The sequence below is a fragment of the Mobula birostris genome, chromosome 1, assembly GCF_030028105.1.
Source record: "Mobula birostris isolate sMobBir1 chromosome 1, sMobBir1.hap1, whole genome shotgun sequence".
NCBI lineage: Eukaryota > Metazoa > Chordata > Chondrichthyes > Myliobatiformes > Myliobatidae > Mobula > Mobula birostris.
Window position 1 is genome coordinate 33,471,215 of NC_092370.1, and position 21,116 is coordinate 33,492,330.

At 42.3% G+C, this 21,116-nt stretch overlaps 1 protein-coding gene across 1 annotated transcript in view; it reads left to right on the plus strand.

Annotated features, from left to right (window-relative positions):
* The first annotated feature begins 348 nt into the window (after window positions 1-348).
* Window positions 349-21,116, plus strand: part of LOC140195050 (somatomedin-B and thrombospondin type-1 domain-containing protein) — a 36,314-nt gene continuing 15,546 nt past the window's right edge. The window contains exon 1 of the mRNA XM_072252711.1: window positions 349-772. Coding sequence (XP_072108812.1) covers window positions 553-772 — 220 coding nt within the window. The 5' untranslated portion in view covers window positions 349-552. The remainder of the gene's footprint in view (window positions 773-21,116) is intronic.

Sequence of the window (21,116 nt, forward strand, 5' to 3'; positions counted from 1 at the left end):
AGAGATAGCGGAGCCAGCCCCCGTTCTCAGTTGGCGCTTTTAACATGGATTGGAGCCAACTGTAAAATTCCTTCGGCTGTTTCAAATGGCACTCAAAACGCAGTCGGGTTGGCCGCTCCGCGTCAGTCGACTGAACATTGTGAGTGATCGTTCTTGCTGGCATCTTTGAAAACAAGTCACAACAAATCACCATACAATATTCTTCCAATTTCAGCCTCCGACCAAGGGTTATCGTTCTCGGTGGGGCTATATTTTGTTTTGTAAAATTAGAAAAGTTCAGCTTTTCTCATATTTAGAATTTAATTACTTAACGCAGTTTTCCCGAAGTCATATTTCCAAACAGAAAGGAACAAGTTTGGTAGCATTAATCTGAAAGCACCTTTAAAAAAATAAGGGCTCTCTTCTGGATTAAAAAAAAGAATATTATCTTTGATGGAACTATTTTCTTTTTGACTGAAACCCACGTCAGTACTACAAGAGTTGACACGCTGTGCAGTTTATCACTGTGGACGCCAATTGCCCCACTTACTGCGGGAGCAGCACTGTATTACAATGTGGAGTAAACAACTCATTTTTCTACTTCTGGAACTGGTGTGGCTTTTGGATGTTACTGAAGCAGGGTGCTCCGAATCGCAAAAATGCTGCAAAGGCAGGGACCCCGGGTGCAGCAGCTCAGGTTGGAGAATGGATCGAGTTTACGGGACTTGCTACTGCGACGAAGCGTGTAAAAGCATTGGCGATTGCTGTTACGATTACATCCTGACCTGTCCAGGTAAAAGGGAATTCAGCAGGGCTGGGCGTTCCACAAACCGTGAATCGCGTTTCGTGATCCTTTATCTGAAAGGGATCATTGTTTCCTGATTTAGATTTAGGCATGTGAATAATGTTGATTCGTCCGCTTATTGGAAAACAGCAAAGATATCGAAAAAAATAGAAAGAAATGCAGGGTTTTTGTAATTACTTAAACTTAATATATCGAGATAGAGATACTTTTCTGCTTCTGATGTTTGCACGTAACTTATTTTGGAAGTGTGACAATGTCTGTTTATTGCCATTTAATTTAAAGCAGATACTTAATTTGAGTGAATTCAAAAAGATTTGTCCAGTTTTATTTTAGGCGAGGCGGAAAGCACACTCAGTTTTAATGTAACGTTAGAAATGCATTTTCATATTGCACTTCATTTCGTGCAAAAGGAGTTTAACTAAACTTCTTGCGGAGAATATAGTTTTGCCGCTTGCCCGCTACATTCGTCACTAGATTGTGAGTCCAGCTCCACTAGCCCATTTATTTGTACACATAACCACTTTTCTAGTCTCATACTGACAATAAGACGATTACAAATCCGTACCTATAAATGGAAATAATTTATAATCCACGAATTTACTTGAAGAGTAGTTATCTTGATTTTTAAAAATCGTTTATCAAACTTTCATATGAAACTCTTTATTATGTACCTTCTGTACCTAATAAAGTGGTTACTGAGGTGTTTGTTTCTTCATTTGCTGTAGCTCGTCTGCCTCAAGGTGTGCCTTTAGCACACCACTATTGGTTGGGGTCAGTTATTATCCAAGATTGATTAAGTAGTTTTCAGGATTCACTTTAAAAGTGATATCCAAAGTTATAGTTTTGCAACAGTCTGGACAGCCGTTCATCTATAATGACCTCTTTAGTTCAATTTTGAGTTTAATGTTCAAATTTAAGCCCACAAGCCTGGAAATGCCCAGGATTGAACCTGGGACCTCAGCAGATTCAGGTTTATGGGTGTCAACATATCAACATCTTGGGCTAAACATCAGAGAATCAGGTTCATTATCACTGACACATGTCAGAAACCTGTTAATTTGTCACAGCGGTACTGTGCCAAGACATTAAAAATTACTATAAGTTACAATAAAAATAAATAAATAGGGCACAAGAGGAATAGTGAGGTAGTGTTTATGAACCTTTCAAAAATCTGATGTCAGAGGGGAAGAAGCTGTTCCTAAAATGCTGAGTGTGTGCCTGTAAGGTCCTGTACCTTCTCAGTGAGAAGGGGGCATATTCCAGATGGTAGGGATCCTTAATGATAGATGCCTTTTCCTTGAGACACTGCCTTTTGAAGATGTTCTCGATGGAGGGGAGGTTTGTGTGTGTGATGGAGCTGGCTGGGTCTACAGCCTCTTCCGTTCCTGTGTCTTGGAGCCTCCATACCAGGTGGTTTTGCAGTCAGAGTGCTCTGCACTGTACATCTGTAAAAGTTTGCCAGTCTTTGGTGACATACCAAATCTCTTCAAGTGCCTAATGAAGCTTAGCTGCCAGTGTTCCTTCTTCATGATTGCATCAATATGTTGCACCCAGGATGGATCTTCGAGATGCTGGCACCCAGGAACTCGAAGCTGTGCACCCATATTGGGTGCAAGATGCAAGTAGCTTTGGAACATCACCAAAGATTCTTGCAACTTTCTCCAAATGTGTGGTGAAGAGCTCTCATCAGCAATGTCAGGACCCATGTGCAGAGGGAAGACATCCTCCAAAATAAAGACAGCAACCAAAGTTTATAGTGAGCAGCCTGCCCATTCCTTCTTGCATCTGTGGATGGGAATCCATTCACTGGAAGTTCAACTGAAGGAGACCATAAATATTGTAGATGCAAGAGGAGGTCCGTGGCTGGGTACACTGTGGGAGTGACTCATCATTGACATTTTGAAGCCTTATCACCATCTATGAAGCTTATGAGAAGCATAATGGAATACTTGAAGAAGTATTGTGGCAGCCTGACCTCTATCTTGCGGCCACTCTCGGACAATTCCTCTTACTTGCCCCTTGATAGGGATCCCACTCCAGAACATCAGGCCATTGTCTCCTACACCATCACTAGCCTCATCAGTCTGTAGATCTCCCATCCACTGCCACCAAACCCACAGTTCCCTTACCCCGGCCTGCTTGTTTCTACCTCCCTTCTTCCCTTCAGTTCCCTTCTTCCCTGCCCAAGAACTACAAACCAGACTGTTTGGGCAGGCCCATTATTTTTGCCTACTCCTGTCCCACTGAACTCATGTCTACATACCTCGACTCTATTCTTGCTTCAGTCTCTTCCCACCTACATCCACGGCACTTCACATACTCTCAATTTCCTCAACAACTTTCAATTCCCTGGCCCTTACCACCTCATTTTCATCATGGATGTCTAGTCCCTATAAACATCTATCCCCCATCAAGAAGGCCTTAAAGCTCTCTGCTTCCTTCTCAACAAAGGACCCACCTCGTTCCCCTCCACCACCACCCCCCTCCATCTGGCAGAACTGATCCTCACACTCAACAATTTCTCCTTTGGCTCTTACCATGCGTTCCTAACCCAAGTGGTAGCCACGGGCACCTGCATGCCTGCCTTTTTGTTGGCTACATTGAAGAGTCCATGTTCCAAGCCTTGATAACTGCATCTGTGCTGCTTCATGTGGCCTCCTCTTCATTGGTGAGACCTGACATAAATTAGGGGACTGCTTCGTTAAATACCTCCATTTCCATCTGCCAAAAGTAGAACTTCTCAGTGGCCAACTGTTTCAATTCCTGTCCCCATTCTCTTTCTGACATGTCAGTCCGTGGCCCCTTCTTCTACCATATTGTTACCTGTCTCATAAGTATCTCGTGAACATGATGAAATTGTCTTGTGATATTGGCATGATGAAATGTCTCATGATATTAGTATGATGTAATGGCTGTGATAGTGGGATGATGTGATGTCACGTGATGGCATGTTCCAATCGGTATAAAAGGGGGACCGCAGTTTGTTGCATAGTTGTTTTGCTGGGTAGTCACAGTCGGTGGTTACATAATCGAGGAAAGAGAGAGAGAGCGAGAGTGAAGAATTTGCCAGCTTCGTACGAACCCGAGAAATCAACGGTGTTCTGTGTGCCTTGAATGTGACTGACATTTGGTATGGTCCATATGGGTATTGTGGCACACACTTTTGGTTAACCCCTGCATGGTCTCGGGTGTTGTGTGTTGACCACCTCCTGCGAAAGGTCAGTTACTGTGAGAAATCTTATTCTTCGTGATCTCTTCGGACAAGGCATTTCTCGGCTGGGATCTGCGTCAGCAGTTTCGTCTTTTCTTCATCGCTGGTTCGGGAAGTCTGTCCTCTCATTTATTTCACAAATCACTTGGACTCTTTGAACTACCACCTTAAGACTATGCTTGAATAAGATCTGTTAAGAATTGTTTCTAAGTTCGACTGTTTGATAACTATAGACACATAACGCAGTTAACTTCCATTTAAGTTAGTGGTTTGTTTACTTTTCTATGTTTTTGAGTAGAGGTTAATAAATTCCGTTGTTTATTTGTAAAAATCCGACTCAATTTCATATCTATTGCTGCTGATGCGTAACAATATGCTGTGGTCTACAAATTATAACGTGAAATTGAAAATGCATGCCAAAAGAGAAATGTTACAATAGTCATGGGGGATTTCAATATGCAGGTAGATTTGGAAGATCAGATTGGTGCTGGATCCCTAGAGGGGGAATCTCTAGAATATCTACGAGGAGGCTTTTTAAAGCAGCTCATGGTTGAGCCCACTAAGCCATAGTCAGCAAGGATTGGCAGGTATGATATTGTGGCCATCACTGAGACCTGGCTAAAGGAGGCATGTCTCTGGGAGCTGAACTTCCAAGGATACACGGTGTATCGCAAGGATAGGAAGGTAGGCAGAGGGGGAGGCGTGGCTTTATTGGTAAGAAATGACATTAAATCATTAGAAAGAGGTGATATAGGATCGGAAGGTGCAGAATCTTTATGGGTTGAGCTAAGAAATAGCAGGGGTAAAAGGACCCTGATGGCAGTTATTTATAGGCCTCCAAACAGCTGTAGGGATGTGGACTACAAGTTACAACTGGAAATAGAAAAGGCTTGTCAGAAGGGCAGTGTTATGATAATTGTGGGGGATTTTAACATGCGAGTGGATTGGGAAAATCAGGTCGGCACTGGATCTCAAGAGGGAGAATTTGTAGAATGTCAGCAAGATGGCTTTTTAGAACAGCTTGTTGTTGAGCCCACTAGGGGATCGGCTGTACTGGATTGGGTATTGTGTAATGAACCGGAGGTGATTGGAGAGATTGAGATGAAGGAACCCTTAGGAGACAGTGATCATAACATGATTGAGTTCACTGTGAAATTTGAAAAAGAGAAGCCGAAATCTGATGTGTTGGTATTTCAGTGGAATAAGGGAAATTACAGTGGCGTGAGAGAGGAACTGGCCAAAGTTGACTGGAAAGGGACCTGGTGGGTAAGACAGCAGAGCAGCAGTGGCTGGAGTTTATGTGAGAAATGAGGAAGGTGCAAGACAGGTATATTCCAAAAAAGAAGAAATTTTCAAGTGGAAAAAGGATGCAACCGTGGTTGACAAGAGAAGTCAAAGCCAAAGTTAAAGCTAAGGAGAGGGCATACAAGGAAGCAAAAATTAGTGGGAAGACAGAGGATTGGGAAGTTTTTAAAACCTTACAAAAGGAAACCAAGGAGGTCATTAAGAGGGAAAAGATTAACTATGAAAGGAAGCTAGCAAATAATATCAAAGAGGATACTAAAAGCTTTTTCAAGTATATAAAGAGTAAAAGACAGGTGAGAGTAGATATAGGACCGATAGAAAATGATGCTGGAGAAATTGTAATGGGAGATAAGGAGATGGCAGAGGAACTGAACGAGTATTTTGCATCAGTCTTCACTGAGGAAGACATCAGCAGTATACCGGACACTCAAGGGTGGCAGGGAAGAGAAGTGTGCGCAGTCACAATTACGACAGAGAAAGTACTCAGGAAGCTGAATAATCTAAAGGTAGATAAATCTCCTGGACCATATGGAATGCACCCTCATGTTCTGAAGGAAGTAGCTGTGGAGATTGTGGAGGTATTAGCAATGATCTTTCAAAAGTCGATAGGTCCTGGCATGGTTCCGGAGGACTGGAAGATTGCAAATGTCACTCCGCTATTTAAGAAGGGGGCAAGGAAGCAAAAAAGAAATTATAGACCTGTTAGCTTGACATTGGTGGTTGGGAAGTTGTTGGGAGTCGATTGTCAAGGATGAGGTTACAGAGTACCTGGAGGCATATGACAAGATAGGCAGAACTCAGCATGGATTCCTTAAAGGGAAGTCCTGCCTGACAAACCTATTACAATTTTTTGAGGAAATTACCAGTAGGCTAGACAAGGGAGATGCACTGGATGTTGTATATTTGGATTTTCAGAAGGCCTTTGACAAGGTGCCACACATGAGGCTACTTAACAAGATAAGAGCCCATGGAATTACGGGAAAGTTACATACATGGATAGAGTATTGGCTGATTGGCAGGAAACAGAGTGGGAATAAAGGGATCCTATCTGGTTGGCTGCTGGTTACCAGTGGTGTTCCACACGGGTCGGTGTTGGGGCTGCTTCTTTTTACATTGTACATCAACGATTTGGATTATGGAATAGATGGCTTTGTGGCTAAGTTTGCTGACGATACGAAGATAGGTGAAGGGGCCGGTAGTGCTGAGGAAACGGAGAGTCTGCAGAGAGACTTGGATAGATTGGAAGAATGGGCAGAGAAGTGGTAAATGAAGTACAATGTTGGAAAGTGTATTGTTATGCACTTTGGCAGAAAAATAAACGGAGACAGACTATTATTTAAATGGGGAAAGAATTCTAAGTTCTGAGATGCAACGGGACTTGGGAGTCCTCGTACAGGATACCCTTAAAGTTAACCTCCAGGTTGAGTCGGTAGTGAAGAAGGCGAATGCAATGTTGGCATTCATTTCTAGAGGAATAGATTATAGGAGCAGGGATGTGATGTTGAGGCTCTATAAGGCGCTGGTGAGACCTCACTTGGAGTACTGCGGGCAGTTTTGGTCTCCTTATTTAAGAAAGGATGTGCTGACATTGGAGAGGGTACAGAGAAGATTCACTAGAATGATTCCAGGAATGAGAGGGTTAACATATGAGGAATGTTTCTCCACTCTTGGACTGTATTCCTTGGAGTTTAGAAGAATGAGGGGAGACCTCATAGAAACTTTTCGAATGTTGAAAGGCATGGATAGAGTGGATGTGGCAAAGTTGTTTCCCATGATGGGGGAGTCTAGTACGAGAGGGCATGACTTAAGGATTGAAGGGTGCCCATTCAGAACAGAAATGTGAAGAAATTTTTTTAGTCAGAGGGTGGTGAATCTATGGAATTTGTTGCCACGGGCAGCAGTGGAGGCCAAGTCATTGGGTGTATTTAAGGCAGAGATTGATAGGTATCTGAGTAGCCAGGGCATCAAAGGTTATGGTGAGAAAGCGGGGGAGTGAGACTAAATGGGAGAATGGATCAGCTGATGATAAAATGGCGGAGCAGACTTGATGGGCCGAATGGCCGACTTCTGCTCCTTTGTCTTGTGGTCTTGTGGTCTTGTGGATTCCTCAAGGGAAAATCTTGGCTGACAAATCTGTTGGAATTCTTTGAAGAAAAAACAAGCAGGATAAACAAAAGGGGATTGCTGATGTTGTATACTGTATTTGGATTTTCAGAAGGCCTTTGACGAAGTGTCACACATGAGGCTACTTAACAAGCTTCGAGGCCATGATATTACAAGAGAGCTTTGTGTCAGTGATTTGGATGACGGAACTGATGGCTTTGTTGCAAAGTTTGCAGATGATAGAGGAGGGCGGGTATTTTTAAGGAAGTAGAGAGACTACAGAAGGACTTAGTCAGATTAGGGGAATGGGCAAAGAAGTGGTAGATGGAATACAGAGTCGAGAAGTGTACGGTCATGCACTTTGGTAGAAGAAATAAAAGGAAAATGGAGATAAATTTCAAAAATCTGAGGTGCAAAGGGCATTGAGGCTCCTTCTGCGGGATTCCCTTAAAGGTTAATTTGCAAGTTGAGTCTGTGGCGAGGAAGACAAATGTGATGTTAGCATTCATTTCAAGAGGACTAGAATATAAAAGCAAGGATGTAATGATGAGGCTTTATAAAGCACTGGTGAAGCCTCACTTTGAGTATTGTGAGCAGTTTTGGACCCCTTAGAAATGATGTGCTGACATTGGAGAGGGTTCAAAAGAGGTTCATGAAAATGATTTCAGGATTGAACAGCTTGTCATATGAAGAGTGTTTGATGGCTCTGGGCCTGTATTCACTAGAATTAAGAAGAATGAAGAATGACCTAATTGAAACCTTTTGAATGGTGAAAGGCCTCGATAAAGGATGTTTCCTGTGATTGGAGAGTCTAGGACCAGAGGACACAGCCTCAGGAGAGAGGTGCGTCCTTTTAGAACGGAGGTGAGGAAGAATTTCTTTAGCCAGAGAGTGGTGAATCTGTGGAATTCGTTGCTACAGGCTGCTGTGGAGGCCAAGTCTTTATGAATATTTAAGGCAGAGGTTGACAGATTCTTGTCTGGTCAAGGCATGAAGGGATATGGGGAGAAGGCAGGAGACTGGGGCTGCGAGGAAAAATGGTTCAGCCATGATGAAATGGTGGAGCCATGGGCCAAATGGCCTAAATTATGCTTCTATATCTTACGGTCTTATGATCTTATGATGAAGACACTCTCAGGGTGGAGGAGCAATATGTGGTAAACCATGTATATATGTTGTAACTCGGTTACCTGTCTGGACACACCCCTCTGCTGACTGGCCTTGTGGCTCCTCCCACAGAGTCCTGTATAAAGGTGTTCGCCTTGCCCCTCCCCCTCAGTCGGGGGGCAGACACTCACTGTGGAGGTCGTATTGTACAGCGAATAAAAGCCTTTCAGTATTTTACCAAACCTCAGTCTTTTGGAGTAATTGAAGGTGCTTCACAATACCAATTATTCCATCTAGGTAGCCTCTAACATGATGGCATGACCATCGATTTCAGCTTGCGGTAACTTTTTTCCCTTTTTTTCTTTTCCCCTCCTCCTTCCCTCTTCTTCTATTCCCCACACTAGCCTCATACCTCTTCTCCTCACCTGCCTATCACCTTCTCCTTCTTCCCCTTCTTCGATCGTCCACTCCCCTCTCTTATCAGAATCCTTCTTCTTCAGCCCTTTACCTTTCCCATCCACCCGGCCTCTCCCATCACCTTCTAGCTTTCCTCCTCTCCTCCATCCACCTTTTTATTCTGGTGTCTTCCCCCATCCTTTCCAGTCCCGATGAAGGGTCTTAACCCGAAACGCCGACTGTTTATTCATTTTCATAGATGCTGCCTGGCCTGCTGAGTTCCTCCAGCATTTTGTGTGTGTTACTCTGGATTTCCAGCACAGGTAGAAAACTCTGTGTTTGCAATAGAAGACTCTCCACTTGTTTGGACTTGTGCAGCTCCAACAAGACCCAGGAAGATCAACACCAGATTGGGATAATGTGGTGTGTTTCACTGGAATCACTCCATGTTCCTCTACTGGCAAGGCTGCAGCGTAGGAACACTGACCGTGCAGATTTTTGCCTTGGCTTCTTACACAGTACCTTCTGAACAGCAACCCAGAAGGACAGGACTGCAGGTATATAGAATAGAATAGAATATCTTTATTGTCATTGTTGTGGAGCAATGAAACACAGTCTAGCAGCTCAACGTTTTGCAGCATGACAAAGAATATATACATAAAATAAACTCTAAAACCTCAGGAATGCAGTCCAAAATTAATAATATATGGATGGGGGGGGGGGGGTAGTGTGATGCATTTAGCTGCCGCCGTCTTAGGAGGGGAGCAGGAGAAGGGAAGGGGTTATTATACATTTCACTGCTTGTGGGTAGAAGCTGTTAAGGAGTCTCTTTGTTTTCATCCTTAATGCTCTGTACCTCTTCCCAGAAGGTAGAGGGGAAAACAGGTGATGTCCAGGATGAGTAGGATCCTTTGAAATACAAGTAGCCTTCTTTTGAAGCCTGCCAGTATAAATGTCTCTGAGGGAGGGTAATGTTGTGCCAATAACCCGCTCTGCTGCTATGAGAAGGTCATCAGCTGAAAGTTCCCTTCCAAGTTTCAAACCATCCGTATAAATAACTGTTTCTTTACTGTTTTGAATCCTGAAATTGACAATCCTGTGAGTATCATCACTCCATGAATTGCAGTCTTTTAAAAGTTGACTGATCTTTTTTCCAAGGGAAATTAGGAATAGTGAATAAATGCTGCCCTGTTAAAGATGTCTTCCTCCCATAAATCTATTACAAATTAACAGAAATATGTAAAAAAAAATTGAAAATGTGACTCAAATTTGGCATCAACCTCCTTTAACTATCCCTTTTTCTAAAGCTCTAACTCATTTTTCTCTGATAGGACTGAACACTGAAATTCGTTTATAATTTCCTCTGGGCACTATCTGCCCAGTGCTTGTTATTTTGTAAGTTTTAATTTTTATTTATGTTCAGTTACACATTGGGACTTGAGTCTTAGAACATTCCAAATAAAAAATAATTGCAGTCCATTAATACATTATATACCACCTTATTTGATTCACTGGTAACATGAGAGGTTTTTACTTTAAGTTGGACTGCTAAACCAGACTGGGTACTTAGTATGCATGTATACATTTCCACAAATTTGGCCTGGGTCTTCCATGCAGACGATATATGTGCAGTGGAGCAAATATTATGTAATGCACATGTTGTTATCATACTGTGTGTAATATTCCCATGCATTTACATTCTGAGCCAGACTTTCACTGCAGAAACGAAGCCTGTTTCAACTTTAGTTAATAGAGGCTGCACCCTTCAAAATATGTTGCTATCATTTTCCAGGCTCTTTGTAGTTTGCTACTAATACTTACAAAATGCTGGGGGCACTCAGCATGTCAGACAGCACCATGGAAATGAATAAACAGTTGGTATCTCTGCCCGGAACGTCAAACGTTCATTCATTTCTATAGATGCTGCCCGGCCTGCTGAGATCCCCCAGCATTTTGTGTGTGTTGCTTTGGTTTCCTGCATATGCAGACTTTCTCATGTTTATGATTTACTCCTAATACTTCTCATTTCCCTTACAATTCCCTATGTCCTCATAATTGTAATCCTCATGTTCAGCTAAGATTCCTGAAAACTGATCAGGTGTCATACTAAGTAACACCTACAAAATGCCGGAGGAATTCCGGTATCCTCCTGACTACCTGACCCCTGATAATGCGTCTCCCCAAACCTTAACCAAACTATCTTCTGGAGAAGTATAAATTGATATGGTAATTCTTTTTCTGGATCCCCACATTCTGCTTGTCCTGCTTACTATTTATAACATTTTCTGCTTTGATTTTCATTCAGCCCGACCGAATTTTCCAGAATTGATGTTATTTGTTGGTTAACAAGTTGTATTTTACTAGAAACGATCAAGATGATTTCAGGCAACACACACAAAATGCTGGAGGAACTCAGCAAGCCAGGCAGCATCTATGGAAAAAAAAGGACAGTCGGGATTTCGACGAGAAACGTCAACTGTACTCTTTTTCCATAGATGCTGCCCGGCCTGCTGAGTTCCTCCAGCACTTTGTGTGTGTTGCTTGGATTTCCAGCATCTGCAGATTTTCTCTTGTTTGTAAGATGATTTCAAAGACCTTTGTTATTATGATAGATACATTTATTAAATTATAATTTGCATGTATAGCTTTTGAGTTTTCAAATATACTACATGAATCAATTCCAATCTCTAAAATCTCCCGATTTAAAAAATCTTAAAGATCAATTGTCTTCTTGTTTCTGAAACACGACAAGCCTATCATTTGAGTTACCTCCTCGTGAACCCAGGTGAAGAATTATGTGTCTTTTCCAACAGATTTTAATGGGCAGATTGGTGGGAGTGTTACATTTTGGATCACTTAGCAACAATCATTTGTGGAGCAGTTGGTCATATCCACCATGGCCTATGCAGGTTCTGCTGAACTGAAGCCAAGATAATTTCATAGAGAACTTTTTGTTTCTTGTATTGGAGCAACCAATCTGAATAACAGTTCTTTGACTTCAGAGTGTATGTTGCTTGCAGTCTCCAAGAATGGCCTGCATGACTTTAAACATTTTGGAAGAGTTTTATGATAATTAAGATGCAACTTAAACTTCGTTGTGTTGTTTCTAAAAGTTGGAAGTTTCACAATAAATTTATTATCAAAGCACATTTATTTTACTATGTACTACCTAGAGATTCAGTTTCCTGCGAGCATTACGTGAAATAAAAGAAATACTATAGAATTGATGAAAACTACACATAAGCAGACACGTTCCAAGTTCCTGTTTTAAGAGTAAAGAATATCTTGCGTTATAATCCTTCTTAACTGAAGACTTCAATTTCAGAAAAATATTAAGAAGGATTATAACGCAAGATATTTTTTTCTGATAGAAATATTAAGAAACCTTTAGTCATCATGATCATTATGTGCCATGTCATATGATATGGGTGATCATGGTCTATCACCTGTCTTTAATCTGAGAAGTTCTAATAAGTTCTTCAAAACTTTTGTCTGTCCATCCCTTGATGTAACTCATGACAGTCAACTGCAAACACCTTGCACAATTCTGATTTGATGGAGACAGACGTGAGAAGCAGAGGAACGTCTGGAGAAATTTCTGAAATGCCTGGTTCACTGCTGCTGCTACTGTGCAATCGAAAATCCCCGGCTTTGCCTGCTGCTGGCGACCGAGGCTGAGGTTGAAGCGTTCAGCAGAGATGGTGCTCGGTACTCGGTGTCGGAGGGCTGATCAGAGCTCAGAGTTCTCGGACGACTCAAGAGTCGGACTGTGGTTGGGCATGGCAGGGAGAGTTTTCTTCCTTCTCCGGTCTGCGTGAGATGTGGGACTTTCGAGAGACTTTGAACTTTTTTACTGTGCCATGGCCTGTTCTTCATCAAGTTATGGTATTGTTGCACTGTTGTAACTATATGTTATAATTATGTGGTTTTTGTTAGTTTTTCAGTCTTGGTCTGTTCTGTGTTTCTGTGATATCACACTGGAGGAATATTGTATCATTTCTTAATGCATGCATTACTAAATGACAATAAAAGAGGACTGCGTGTCCTCATAATCTAATAATCTAAAAAACATGTAGTAGGGGAGCAATCTTTAAAAACAAACACTCAGCAGGTCTGGCAACATCTCTGCAAAAAAAAATCGAACAAGAACATCTTCCAGATGAGTTTCATTTGTCACCAGATAATTTCATCAATAGTTTATCACCATGATAAGCCTTTCCTCATTCTATCAGTTATGTTTCTTGTATCTTATCCAGCCCTCCTTCATGGCATCAGCAATTTGAAATTAATATTTTCTCTTTCACAGATATGAAATGTTATCCATGTTTCTCTTTCCACAGATAATGCCTGATCTGCAGAATGTTCCCAGCATTTTCTGATTTGCTTTAAATTTCAAGCAAGTCCAGTCAGTGAAATGTCATAGAAATATTTTAATATTCTGTGAGAAGGATATCACAACCAAAAACAGATGGAAACTGAGAAAGAAATCCACAATATTTAACTAACACAACTCAACATTGCATTGATTAGTTTGCAATTCTCTCATTCAAATAGACAATGGAAATTGGAAATCTAAATACAACTTACTTGAGACAATTGACTTGAGACCAGGTTAGAATGCTACCTCTTCATTACTGCATTCTCCACACCACTTTAATGTTTTAAAGATTGTCCTATCAACTCTTCACTTGATGCATTGGCATTTTCCATAGCCCCACCTACACTGGTACTCAGAAGCTCATTTTTTTCTTCCTAATGTGATTTAACCACTTCACTCAAAGAATCCAGTAACATAGAACATAGAAATCTACAGCACATTACAGGCTGTTCAGCCCACAATGTTGTACCAGTCATGTAACCTGCTCTAGAAACTGCCTAGAATTTCCCTAGCACATAGCCCTCTATTTTTCTGAGCTCCATGTACCTAGTCTCTTAAAATACCCTATTGTATCCGCTTCTACCACCTTCTCTGGCAGTCCATTCCACGCACCCACCACTCTCAGTGTGAAAAACTTACCTTTGGCACCTACTTCCAAGCACCTTAAAACTATGCTCCCTCGCGTTAGCCATTTCAGCCCTGGGAGAAAAAAAGCCTCTGGCTATCCGCACGATCAATGCCTCTCATCATCTTATACACCTCTATCAGGTCACCTCTCGTCCTCCGTCACTCCAAGGAGAAAAGGCCAAGTTCACTCAACCTATTCTCATAAGACACGCTCTCCAATCCAGGCAACACCTTTGTAAATCTTCTTTGCACTCTTTCTATAGTATCCATATCCTTTGTGTAGTGATGTGCAGAGAACTGAACATGGTACTCCAAGTGGGGTAGGGTCTCATATAGCTGTAACATTACCTCATGGCTCTTGAACTCAATCCCATGGTTGATGAAGGCCAACACACCATACGCCTTAACAGCACTGTCAACCTGCACAGCATCCTTGAGTGTCCTATGGACACAGATCCCAAGATCTCTCTGATCCTCCACACTGCCAAGAATCTTACCGTTAATATTATATTCTGTTTTCAAATTTGACCTACCAAAATTAACCACTTCATACTTATCCAGGTTGAACTCCACCTGCCACTTCTCAGCCCAATTCTGCATCCTATTGATGTCACGTTGTAACCTCTGACAACCCTTCAGACTATCTACAACACCCCCAATTTTTGTGTCATTAGCAAAATTACTAACCAACCCTTCTACTTCCTTATCCAGGTCATTTATAAAAATCACAAAGAGGTGGTGTCCCAGAACAGATCCCTGTGGGAGCACCACTGGTCACTGTCCTCTCTTTGCCTTCCATGGACAAGCCAATTCTGGATCCACAGAGCAAGGTCTCCTTGGATCCCATGCCTCATCACTTTCTGAAAGAGCCTCACATGGGGAACCTTATCAAGTGCCTTACTGAAATCCATATGCACTACATCCACTGGTCTACCTTCATCAATCTGTTTTGTTACATCCTCAAAGAATTCAATCAGGTTTGTAAGGCATGACCTGTCCTTGACAAAGCCATGCTGATTATCCCTAATCAGATTATGTCTCTCCAAATGCTCATACATCCTGCCTCTCAGGATCTTCTCCAACAACTTGCCCACCACTGAAGTAAGACTTACTAGTCTATAATTTCCTGGGTTACCTCTACTCCCTTTCTTGAACAAGGGAACAACGTTTCCAACCATAGAAACTACAGCACAGAAACCGGCCTTTTGGCCCTTCTTGGCTGTGCCGAACCATTTTCTGCCTAGTCCCACTGACCTGAACACGGACCATATCCCTCCATACACCTCCCATCCATGTATCTGTCCAATTTATTCTTAAATGTTAAAAAAGAACCCGCATTTACCACCTCGTCTGGCAGCTCATTCCATACTCCCACCACTCTCTGTGTGAAGAAGCCCCCACTAATGTTCCCTTTAAACTTTTCCCCCCTCACCCTTAACCCATGTCCTCCGGTTTCTTTCTCCTCTTGCCTCAGTGGAAAAAGCCTGCTTGCATTCACTCTATCTATACCCATCATAATTTTATATACCTCTATCAAATCTCCCCTCATTATTCTGTGCTCCAGGGAATAAAGTCCTAACCTATTCAACCTTTCTCTGTAACTGAGTTTCTCAAGTCTCGGCAACATCCTTGTAAACCTCCTCTGCACTCTTTCAACCTTATTTATATCCTTCCTGTAATTTGGTGACCAAAACTGAACACAATACTCCAGATTCGGCCTCACCAATGCCTTATACAACCTCATCATAACATTCCAGCTCTTATACTCAATACTTTGATTAATAAAGGCCAATGTACCAAAAGCTCTCTTTACGACCCTATCTACCTGTGACGACACTATTAGGGAATTTTGTATCTGTATTCCCAGATCCCTCTGTTCCACTGCACTCCTCAGTGCCTTACCATTAACCCTGTATGTTCTACGTTGGTTTGTCCTTTCAACGTGCAATACCTCACACTTGTCAGTATTAATCTCCATCTGCCATTTTTCAGCCCATTTTTCCAGCTGGTCCAAGTCCCTCTGCAGGCTCTGAAAACCTTCCTCACTGTCTACTACATCTCCAATCTTTGTATCATCAGCAAACTTGCTGATCCAATTTACCACATTATCATCCAGATCATTGATATAGATGACAAATAACAATGGACCCAGCACTGATCCCTGTGGCACACCACTAGTCACAGGCCTCCACTCAGAGAAGCAATTCTCTACCACTACGCTCTGGCTTCTTCCATCGAGCCAATGTCTAATCCAATTTACCACCTGTCCACGCATACCTAGCGACTGAATTTTCCTAACTAACCTCCCGTGCGGGAGCTTGTCAAAGGCCTTACTGAAGTCCATGTAGACAATATCCACTGCCTTCCCTTCATCCACTTTCCTGGTAACCTCCTCGAAAAACTCCAATAGATTGGTCAAACATGACCTACCACGCACAAAGCCATGTTGAATCTCCCTAATAAGTCCCTCTCTATCCAAATGCTTGTAGATCCTGTCTCTTAGTACTCCCTCCAATAACTTACTTACTACTGACATTAAACTCACCGGCCTATAATTTCCCGGATTACTTTTCGATCCTTTTTTAAACAACGGAACAACATGAGCCACTCTCCAATCCTCCGGCACTTCACCCATAGACAGCGATATCTTAAATATTTCTGCCAGGGCCCCCGCAATTTCAACACTAGTCTCCTTCAAGGTCCGAGGGAACACTCTGTCAGGTCCCGGGGATTTATCCACTTTAATTTTCCTCAAGACAGCAAGCACCTCCTCCTTTTCAATCTGTACAGTTTCCATGATCTCACTACTTGATTCCCTCAATTCCATAGACTTCATGCCAGTTCCCTTAGTAAATACAGACGCAAAAAACCTATTTAAGATCTCCCCCATTTCCTTTGGTTCCGCACACAGCCCACCACTCTGATCTTCAAGAGGACCAATTTTATCCCTTACAATCCTTTTGCTCTTAATATATTTGTAAAAGCTCTTTGGATTATCCTTCACTTTGTCTGCAAAGGCAACCTCATGTCTTCTTTTAGCCCTCCTGATTTCTTTCTTAAGTATTTTCTTGCACTTCTTATACTCCTCAAGCACCTGATTTACTCCCTGTTTCCTATACATTTCATACAACTCCCTCTTCTTTATCAGAGTTGCAATATCCCTTGAGAACCAAGGTTCCTTATTCCTATTCAATTTGCCTTTAATCCTGACAGGAACATACAAACTCTGCACTTCCAATCCTCTGGTACTTCTCCCTATTGATGATGCAAAGATCATTGCCAATCCTCTGGTACTTCTCCCTATTGATGATGCAAAGATCATTGCCAGAGGCTTAGCAATCTCCACCCTCATTTCCCATCGTAGCCTGTGGTATATCTCATCCGGACCTGGCGACTTATCCAAGTTTATACTTTTCAAAAGCTCCAGCACAGCCTCTTTCTTAATGTCTATACACTCAAGTGTTTCAGTCCGCTGTAAGTCATCCCCACAATTGCCAAGGTCCTTTTCACTAATGAATTCTGAAGCAAAGTATTCATTAGGTACCTCCGCTACCTCCTCCAACTCTATGCATACGTTTTCACTCTCACTCCTGATTGGTCCTATTCTCACATGGCTCATCCTCTTGCTCGTCACATACTTGTAGAATGCCTTGGGGTTTTCCTCAATCCTGCTCGCCAAGACCTTCTCATGGCCCTTTCTAGCTCACCTAATTTCATTCCTGAGCTCTCTCCTAGCACCCTTGTAATTTTCTGGAGCTCTAACAGTACCTAGTTTCTTGAACATTTTGTAACCTTGGTTCTTTTACCCTACCATCCTTTCCCTGCCTCAATGGAACATACCTATGCAGAACGCCATGCAAGTCTTCCCCGAACATTTGCTATATTTTTGCCGTGTATTTCCCTGAAAACATCTGCTCCCAATTTATGTTCCCAAGTTCCTGCTTAATAGCATCATATTTCCCCCCAACCCTAATTAAATGTTTTCCCAAATTGTCTGCTCCTATCCCTCTCCAGTGCCATGGTAAATGAGATAGGGTTGTGATCACTACCTACAAAATGCTGTCCTACCCAGAGACCTGACACCTGACCAGATTCATTTCCCAATACCAGATCAAGTACAGCCTCTCCTGCAGTTGGCTTACCTACATATTGCACCAGGAAACCTTCCTGAACACACCTAACAAACTCCATCCCATCTAAGCCCCTTGCTCTAAGGAGATGCTAGTCAATATTAGGGAAGTTAAAATCATCCATCACACCAAACCTATTATAATTGCACCGTTCCAGAATCTGCCTCCCTATCTGCCCCTTGAGGAGGGGGAGGGGGAACGGGAGGGAATGTCGACTCAGACTATGAGAGGCCTGCGTTGGGCATTTTCATGCCTTACAAGGTGCAGATTGGAAGTCTATGTGGGGCGCCACTCCTCACACAGACACTAGAGCAATGTGTGGTTAAGTGCCTTGCTCAAGGATACAAACACGCTGCCACAGCTGAGGCTTGAACTAGTGACCTTCAGATCACTAGACGAATGCCTTAACCATTTGGCCATGTGCCCCTTGGTGTCTCCGTTACTATCCATAAAAAACACCCAGTAGAGTTATTGCCCCCTTCCTGCTTCTGACTTCCACCCACACAGACTCAGTAGACCATCCCTCCATGACTTCCTGTTTTCCTGCAGCCGCGATACTATCCCTGATTAGCAGTGCCACTCCACCACCTCTTTTGCTTCCTTCCTTGTCCTTTTTGAAACATCTAAAGCTCGGCACACTCACCAGCCATTTCTGCCCCTGAGACACCCAAGTCTCTGTAATGGCCACAACATCATAATTCCACGTATTGAATCACACTCTAAGCTCATTGGCCTTGTTTATGATACTCCTTGCATTAAAATAGACACATCTCAAGCTATCTGACTGAGGGCTTCTTTGTTCTATCATCTGCCTCATAAACTCCCTACAAATGCACCAAGTGCCCCGTCCTCTGCCTCTTCACTTTGGTTCCCATCCCCCTGCAAATCTAGCTTAAATCCTCCCCAACAGCATTGGCAAACCTCCCTCTCAGGATATTGGTTCCCCTCCAGTTCAAGTGCAACCTGTCCCACTTGTACAGGTCACTCCTTCCCCAGAAATGGTTCTGATGATCCAAGAACTTGAAACCCTGCCCCCCCACACCATCTCCACAGCCACTCATTCATCTGCATTACCTTCCTGTTATGACATTTCTGACCTTCCTTAGCTCGTGGCACCGGGAGTAATCCGAAGATTACCACCTTGGAGGTCCTGGTCTTCAGCCTCCTTGCTAACTCCCTAAACTAACAGTGCAGGACCTCTACCCCTCTTCTGCCTATGTCATTGATCCCAACATGAGCCACGACTTCTGGCTGCTCACCCTCCCCCTGAAAGAACATACTGCAACTGCTCAGAGACATTAGAGCTATTGGGTTGATTCTCAAATGCAGTTTCCTTGCCTTTAGATTATGAATAGCTTACATTAGAAATTAGAAAGACATACCAGATATGTCAATTCAGACATGTTTGTCCATGATCTCCTCTTGTGCCACCCTCAGGTAGAGGAGCTACACCTTATATTCTGTCCGGAGAGTCTCCAAACAAATGGCATGAATATCACTTACTGCTTCTGGTTAAAAAATTTCTTCCCTTCCCCTCTTCTTTTATTCCCCACTTTGTCCTCTTATCTCTTCTCACCTGCCTATCACCTTCCCCTGTGTCCCCTCCTCATTCCTTTCTCCTGTGGTCCAGTGTCCTCTCCAGCTCTGTACCTTTCTCATCCACTTGGCTTCACCTATCATCTTCTAGCTATCCTCCTTCCCTTCCCACCTCCTTTTTGTTCTGGTATCTTCCTCCTTCTTTTCCAGTCCTGAAGCAGTGTCTTGTCCTGAAATGTCGACTGTTTATTCGCTTCCATAGATACTGCCTGACCTGCTGAATTCCTCCAGCATTTTGTGTGTGTGGCATTGGATTTCCTGCATCTGCAGAATTTCTCATATTTAAGATTCAAACCCTTTATGTTTGGATAGAATATTCTTTGTTTATGACCCTAATATGAAGATTGGTGAAAACACTTACTTCCTAGGAAAATTAGACATGAAGGATTGTAATTATAGTTAATAAAAAATTCACATTTCTGTTTCATGATGCTTGGTTCATTTCCTACAATTTTCCATTATTTGTTCTGATCAATAGTTTCATTGTCGGCATAAATGATTGTATTTTTTCTATAAACATCAGTGAAATAAAATACCCAAGTGTGATATAACATGAAAGCAACAAGCTTTAATTAAGGAAAGTCCACAGGAGTTTGTGCATAAAGCAAACCTACCAGCTACTGGTGTCAGTATAGAGCAGATGTTTTATAAAGACTTTTCAAGGAGTACAATAATTCGATGAATGTACTGTGAACTTCAGCTACTGGATAGCTCATAGTTGTAAAATTGACGGTGGAATTCTAAATTATATATTATTTACAATTTTCTTTCATAGTGTGATAGACTCTCTGATGTTGGTGTCTGAAAAGAGGATGCTGTCCAAGTTGCATGCCATCTTGGACAATGTCTCCCATCCACTACATAATGTACTGGTTGGGCACAGGAGTACATTCAGCCAGAGACTCATTCCACCGAGATGCAGCGCTGAGCGTCATAGGAAGTCATTCCTGCCTGTGGCCATCAAACTTTACAACTCCTCTCTTGGAGGGTCAGACACCCTGAGCCAATAGGCTGGTCCTGGACTTATTTCCATCTGGCATAATTTACATATTATTATTTAATTACTTATGGCTTTATATTGCTATATTTATACTCTATTCTTGGTTGGTGCAACTGCAACGAAACCCAGTTTCCCTCGGGATCAATAAAGTATGACTATGACTATGAAGATTTGATAAGCAGTAATAAGCATTGCATTTCGATGACTTTTATTTTCTAGTAACCATAATGGAAAATTTACTGACCATTTTTCTTTAAAGTTGCGAAGTGAGAAAATAATTCTGTCTCTGGAGAAGTTTGGCAAGTTTATTTATAGTGTATGCTGCACATTATTAAATGTTCATGCTGCTGCTAACCAGCGCTGGATCCCTTCCTAATTCCCTCTGAAATCCACATGAAACCAGGTTTATATCTTAAAACATACTTAATATTTCAGGATGATGATTCTCCGATTAAGATGATTCTGAGGAAGGGTCTTTA